Consider the following 7,492-nt stretch of genomic DNA (forward strand, 5'->3'; position numbering starts at 1 on the left):
CTTTGTCTAGGGAGAGAGAGGAAGCCCATACATGCAGTAACCAGGAAAGAATTCCTGTCCATCAGATGACCATGTAGTGGGTGGTGTGGGCATGTTCAGAGAGAACTCTCAAAGCAAGGGGAAGATCATTACTAAGGAAATGCTTCTTGAGCTTATTTACTTTTTGTACAAGTTTTCATAAACTCTGTGTGTGTGTTTTAAGCTCTAATATGGGGGTGACAAGATGCCCTGATGAGGAACACCCATGCCAGCTAAAACTTCCTCAGAGGCCACACTCTTCAGTCTCCTGCATGGGCTTTGATGACCTGTACCTCCAATGAACCCAGGTTTTGTTAACCAGCATAGTCATGGTGAGAAATGGTGAAAACTCCCTCGAAATCTCAACACAAAGCAACTCTGCACAAACCCCTGCACAACAATGACCGAACTGTAAGAGGGCTTCCAGCAGTCTGAGGCTGCATCCCTGGGATGACCCAACTGCCTTTGTCCTTTCCGTTTTGAGTCAGGAGAAGCTCAGGGCTCTCAAAAGAAATGAATTGTCCTAGCCAACACCTAAGATAGGCCCTGGCCTCCCTTTCTTAGAGCACTGACCAAAGAGGGCTTACAACTCTGAGTCCTTGTCCCTTTGAGATGTATATGTATTTCCTATGACTCTGCAGTGTCTTTCTCAAAATTTACAAAATTTTCTCAAGGACCCACATGCCATCGCTTGGAAATATAATCATCAGGAAGGACAGGACGTGTCTCCCCAGTCTCAGTGGAAGGACAATCTTAACTTGCCAACCAGCAGACACAACTGGCCTAGTCGCAAATACACTCACCAACTCCTCTAACGTTTCACTTCCTTAACTCTGCTGGGCCCCACTCACTCCTCCCTACTCCCTCATTCCCCCTTGAAAACTCTGGACAAATGGCAAAAGAGCTCAGCTATTTTCCCTGCTGTCAGTGGCTATGGAATAAAAGGTTTCCACTGCTTTAACATTTAGCTTTATGTGTCTTTGACCATGGATGGTTCCTGGTGGCATTCGTGATTTCATTAACCAATGTAACCAAATGGGCTTTCAGGGGCGCCTGCATGGCTCAGTGGGTTAAAGCCTCTGCCTTCGGCTCAGGTCATGATCCCAGGGTCCTGGGCTCTCTGCTCAGCGGGGAGCCTGCTTCCTTCTCTCTCTCTGCCTGCATCTCTGCCTACTTGTTATCTCTGTCAAATAAATAAATAAAATCTTAAAAAAAAAAAAAAGAAAGAAAGAAAGAAAGAAAAAGAAATGGGCTTTTATTTTCATTGAGAATCTCAATGATTAATACAATCTGGCTGGAAATACCTTGGCCAGGGCATTCCCGCCTTTACACGAACTGGCTCGACCACCACTGGAGAGTGAATCTGCACCCCAGGAATGGCACCATGGCCAGGATCCATCCATGCAGTCATGCTGGCTTGGCAGCCTAGGGCCCTGCGCACTAGACTACAGCTGTGCCTGGTGATGCAGGGAACATGCAAGTTCCATGTCAATGCCCCCCCCAAGAAGGGCCAAGAGCTGGGATCAGATCAGGCTGCGTGATCATTCTGTACCTGCCTGCCAATACATGTCCGGATGAGCGGAAGAATTTTGTCTGGAAGAAACTAAACCTCACTCACCCACAGCCACTAGCAACTACCAATATCTATCAAAACAGTCCAGTAGCTGGGTATTCAAAACCACCTGAGGCCCATGATACCCCCAGGTAAGATAAGGAGCAACTGTTACCAATTATTTATTCATTATCAGAATATTAGAGAATGGCAATCTTGTAGTTAAAAGCCCCAACTTAAGTGGGCCAGTGTTCAAGGCCTGGCTCCACCACCATGAAATATCAGTCAAGTTCATTTATTTCTCTGTTCTACTGTTGCCTCCCCTGCAAAAGGAGGCCAGTTAATCGCCCCTTAAGGCTGTTGTGAAAAACGAATGCTGTAACAGAGGTGGAAACAGAGAGCACGCTGTGGGCATGAAACAAACTTCAGCTATTGTTACTGCTATCATTCATGCTTACACTTGCCTGGAGAAAACCCTGTCGAGCTTTATTCTCAAAGTGCCCTAAGAGCACTGTCTGGATTTTTCAACACCTCATTTCACCTCTGACAGAGTGCGTACTGTCATTTTCTGTAGCTAGCTTTCCCCGCATTTCCACCCCCGACTAGCCCTTAAGTTCCAGGAGAGCGAGAAGCTTTCTTCATCATCCAGTCTTCAGGGACCTGCCACAGTGCTGGGTACCCACAAAGTGTTGAGTGGTCACTCTATCCTGTCATCTCTCCTTCCATTAGCATCCATTAGCAACAGCATAAGCAAAATCTAAGTGCATTTTAGAGTCAGCACAAATGTAAGACGACCTGGACAACGCCTAGGCACAGGTGGATATCGGCCCATAACAAACTAAGAGTTTTGGGGTTCCTTACTCTGTGCCAAGCCATGTTTCGGAGACCATATGTCTAGATCACATACTATCTTCACATAACCCCAAGAGGTACTATCCCACCCATTCTACAGTTGAGGAAAACTGAGGTTAATAGAGCAAAGGTAAAATGCACTCATTCACAAGAGCCCTGGTTGTCCAGATTTCCCAATTCAAACCCAGACCTGAGTCCGTAGCTCTCTTATGGCTTACATATTTTTCCTAATGGTCCTCAGTTAAAGTCCCCCAAATTTCTATCACCAACCTCAAGCTTCTCCTAACTTGTTTTTTAAGATTTTATTATTAAGTAATCTCTACACCCAATGTGGGGTTGGAACTCAACCCCAAGGTCATGAGTCACATGCTCTACCCATTGAGCCTGCCAGGCGCCCCCCAAACTTCTCCCAATTTAAACATCTAACTGGGGGCACCTGGGTGGCTCAGTCAGCTGAGAGTCGGCCTTCGGCTCTGGAATCAAGCCCCACATCGGGCTCCCTGTTCAGCAAGGGGAGTCAGCTTCTCTCTCTCCCTCTGCCCCTGCTCATGTTCTCTCTCTCTTGCTCACTCTTTATATCAAATAAATAAAATCTTAAAACAAATAAGTAAAATAATCATCCAACGGATAACTTGCCACTTCCATTTAATTTATAATAGGCTTCTCAAATGTAACAAAGCCAAAAGAAAATTACTGGGCTTTCCTTCCCAAATGTCTCCTCCCTTCAAGCCTATCTCACCTAGTAAATTGTCATCAATCCACTTGCTGGGGACAAATCCAGAACCACTCTCATTCCCACACCCACTTCTTATCCAGACGGAAGTCCAATTCTATCTCTAAAATTAGCCCAGAAGCCAACAACAGGACACTGTAAACACTACAGCCTACGTTAAGGTAAAACACGCTGTCCTCAGACTAACAGCAGCAGCTGATCATCAAGATTTAAGCTCCAGCAGGAGGTATTTCTGCTCAGTGCTACAGCCTACTTGCACACAGAGGAGGCAGTTAAATCATGTTCACTGAATGAACAGCTCTGACTGCTTTCCCTGCCTACACTCTAGTCCCTGATATGGTTGAGTCTTCACAGCACCCAGAGTGATGGAAGCATAAATCGAACCACAGCTCTCACTGGAACAGGAACAAAACCCCAACTCCAACCGTGGCTGACAGTCTCTGGTCACGTCTGCCCCCCCCCCGCCTCTTTACCCCATCTGCCTCACTGACGACACCCCAGCCACACTGTACTCCCTTCTGTAACTCGAAAATCCTGAAAGCCTCCTTACCCAGACCTTGACATGGATGTCTCTCCTTACCGATCTGTCTCAAATCCGGGAGCATTTTCTCAGTCTTCCCCAGCAAGCTACCCAAAGCCCCTCAGCCACCAGGTCTGGTTATAGTACTACTACTGACCGTTTCACAGTTTACATACTTATGGGATGTCCCCACCCACAACGGGACAGCCACGGAGGGCAGAGATGATGTCCACCTGGCCCACTGCCCTATCTCTAGCTCCTGGCACATAGTAGGTGCTGTGACATTGTGATACAACCAGAAACAGAGATTTGGTCTTCCTTTGTGGTGTGGGAGGCTCAGGAGATTTGTGACTGGTATCTGAAATGTGGAACGAGAGGCAGTCTTATCTGACTAAGCCTGTGGGATACTAAATCCAGGTAGATTCATAATTGAGTTGAATAGTTGTGAGTCCAGTTGGTGTGCGGGGAGTTGGGAAACTGGTTGGTGTGGTTGGCTTGGTCAGTTAAGCGTCTGCCTTCAGCTCAGGTCATAATCCCAGAGTCTCACATGGGATTCCTTGCTCAGCGGGGAGCCTGCTTCTCCCTCTGCCTGCCTCTCCTCCTGCTTGTGTGCTCTCGCTCTCTCTCTCCCTCTCTCTCTGAGAAATAAATACATAAAATTAAAAAAAAAAAAAAAAAGAAAGAAATGCTGTGAGTAAAAACAGTTCATAGGTGCTCAAACAAAACAAAAGATTGGCAGAACAGAAAAATTGACTTAGCTTCTGATTGTGCTATGATGTTTTCTACAGTTGTTAACAGCCCCATCCATATGAAATCACAGTGTCATCAACCCCTCACTGCCTTGAGACCCACCACATTTTTGCCTCCAGCAGCCCAGAGAAAGCAGAAGTTAATTTTCCTGTGATGAATGGCCAGGATTTGGTTCTTTCCAAAGTCCTGAGAGGGGGATTTTAGAAACAAGTCATTAAATCCTGCCAAAATATCAACCATACCAATAATTCTTTTACAAGACCACTTGAGTCCCAGTAATCATTTTCAAAGCCCTAAATTAGCCGCTTGGAGTCACAGAAGGCCTCAAGGGGCTTTCAAGGGACTAGAGAAAGACAGATGCCCCTAAATGTCTGCAATTACTAAATAATGCCATCAAATTGGAAGGCATCTCAAACAACAACAATGAAAGATTTGCAACTCTTTCTTGAGCTTGGAAACATTCAGAAAATCACCTTGGTCTCAAAAGCCCTGGCAAGGTGGTAAGCACCATCTCTCTCTTCTTGCCTGACTTAATGCAAATCACTACAGCTCAAGGTAAAAACCTCAATCGTCAGTGGAGCCTGGCTGGCTCAATGGGTGGACCACAGGATTCTTGGTCTCAGGGTTGTGAGTATGAACCCCAGGTTGGGTAGGGAGACTACTTAAAAATACAAATCTAAAAAAATCCCACAAAAACCTCAATTTCCTCATGTCTGAAAAGGCCAATGTGAATGCATGCCAAGTACAGTATTAGACCCCCAAAAACCAGGATAACTTCACATAGCCACTAGAAGGGTGATGGATTATCTGCCAGTATAACTGGCCAGTTACAGAAACTCACAGTTTAACCCCTGCATCACTTACACGGGCTGCCCTTGATTGCCCTGAGGCTGAATATATTAGAAAGCAACAACATCCCAGCACGTGAATGCTCCCGGAGATAGACTCATTTGGGGGAAAAAAATTTAAAATTGTGTACAGAATAGAGAACACAGAGAGAAGGGAGCTCCACATCTGTAAGGCTTTACCTAGTTGGTTGTTTCTTACTCTGCAGGAAGGCATGAAATTAGTGTTCAAGAGTTAAAACCTAGTAATTCTGCCCAGATGCGCTACTCACCAGTAGGAGTCGCCAATCCCAAGTAGACATATATGTTTTAAGATACTGTATATATGAGTGTAACTGGCAAGTTCAGTTAAAAGGAGGGACGGGAAGGTTCGCGCTCTGCCCAGGCAGCCAGGTTGCTTCCAGCCAGGATTGCGTTGGCAAACTCGGGAAGCAGGGCTGAGTCTTCCCCGCGACCCGCCCTGAGTACCATAGTTTGGAAACAAGGTTTCGAGACATTGTCGAAGGCACAGAGCCAATGCTCTACGCTTGCAAGATGCCAAGTGCAAGCTGCCTGGGCCATATGACCCGAGTTTTGCTCGCGGCAAGAGAAAGGAGACGTTGCCCAAACGCACGTCTTTTTCTGGGCTCGTCGGGTAGTGCAGAACCGGTGGGCTACGGAGCTCAGCACCACACACTCATGCCCTGCAAAGGGGGAGGCGAAACTCTCCGGGGACAGTCGGGTTCCTTCGCCCGAGCCCTGCCTGCCCCGCCCTAAGTCCTTAAGACCTGACGGGAAGACCTCAGGGCTTCCCCGTGTCCCTTCCAGGCCGCCCACGGCACAGGGTTTCCCCGACGGCTGGGCGCCGCGCTCCGGCCCGAGGCACTCACCCGGACTGCGCAGCGTCAGCCCCGTACGACCCACCTGCCCCAGCTCACTCCCAGCTGCGGATCTGCGGCGCGCACGCAGGGAAGTCGGCGGTGCCTGGGCTCCCGGTCCCGCAGCCCGACCCTTCGCCCCGCTCCCGCGCTCCCCTCCGCTCACCTGGCCCGCACAGCACTGCGCTGACATCGCGGCGGTCGACGACCACAGGCTTACTCAGCCCGCTGCCCGCTCGGCTCCGGCCCTCCTGGCTGCCTCCAGCCGCGACCGCCCCTTTCTGGAGCAGCTCACTCCAGCGCGCCGACTAGCCCCAGTCGAAAGCCCGGCACTGCCGCCAGGGTGAAAACAACCGCCGCCAAACCCCGCCTCGCCGCCCAGGCCCCGCCCGCCCCCTCGAGCCGCGGCCGCCCTCAGCCCCGCCCCGCTCCCGCCCCTTCCCTGGCGCTCCGCGGCGGAGCAGGCTCGCCCTGGGCTCGCACTTCCGCTGGCGTCAGGCGGCCCGGCCGCTGCGCTCACTTCCCGGTGCGGCGCGGGGCTGCGCAGTCCGCCCACCGTCGGGCGGGCCTGGCGTCCCCGTGCCTCGCCGGCGCTCGGCCCCCGCAGAGGAGGTCCGGCGGCCCTATGACCCGCCGCTCGGATGAGAGAGCTGGTGGCCAACTCCAGGGAAGCTTAGATCCTTAACTGATTGCGGAGTGACGGGCACAGAACCGACGCCGTGGGGACCAGCGAGTGCTGGTCGGCTCTCTGCCTCGCGTCCACTGAGATCTCGCCCGGATCCGTTTCTGAAGTCCCGTTATCTCCCTCCTCTGCCAGGGAAACTAAACGACTTTAGGGAAAGTCCCCTCTTCTCCAGTTTCCTTGAATCCATGCGCCCTTGGCTGTTTGGCCCTGTCTTTGCCAGGGCACTTTGGGGGATTCAGTGAGAGCCCTTTCCGCGCTTGCCTGGACATTGATCTATATTCCAGCTTTCATGCCCGCCCAGGGACTCCGTTTGCATCCCTGCTGCCTTCCTCCCCGACCTCACTTGAAAAAGGGTCCCCAATTGCTCGCTACATACAGAAAATAGCGCCCCTAGTTCTCCCTACCCAAATCTGCTCTCCTCACAGCCACTTGAAGAAGAGGAGTTAGTACGAACTTTGCGTCAAGCCCTTTTACTTAAAACATGTCAGTACCCATTTAGAAATGAGGCACTGAAGCCCAGATACCTTAAACAACTTGCCCAAAGCTTCACAGCAAAGCTGAAGAAGCAAAATTCGGACGGAGTTCACTTGCCTGATCCTCTTGCACTCCATGCAAGTCTTGCCCTTAAATGAACTCGCTTCCAAGACAGAGCCTTTGGCCAAGGAGTGTATTGTTGGGCA

At 50.1% G+C, this 7,492-nt stretch overlaps 1 protein-coding gene across 1 annotated transcript in view; it reads right to left on the reverse strand.

Annotated features, from left to right (window-relative positions):
• SERINC5 (serine incorporator 5) overlaps window positions 1-6,475 on the reverse strand; it is a 103,036-nt gene extending 96,561 nt beyond the window's left edge. The window contains exon 1 of the mRNA XM_059418143.1: window positions 6,294-6,475. Coding sequence (XP_059274126.1) covers window positions 6,294-6,320 — 27 coding nt within the window. The 5' untranslated portion in view covers window positions 6,321-6,475. The remainder of the gene's footprint in view (window positions 1-6,293) is intronic.
• Window positions 6,476-7,492: the final 1,017 nt, after the last annotated feature.

This window comes from Mustela nigripes, chromosome 12, assembly GCF_022355385.1.
Source record: "Mustela nigripes isolate SB6536 chromosome 12, MUSNIG.SB6536, whole genome shotgun sequence".
Classification (NCBI taxonomy): Eukaryota; Metazoa; Chordata; class Mammalia; order Carnivora; family Mustelidae; genus Mustela; species Mustela nigripes.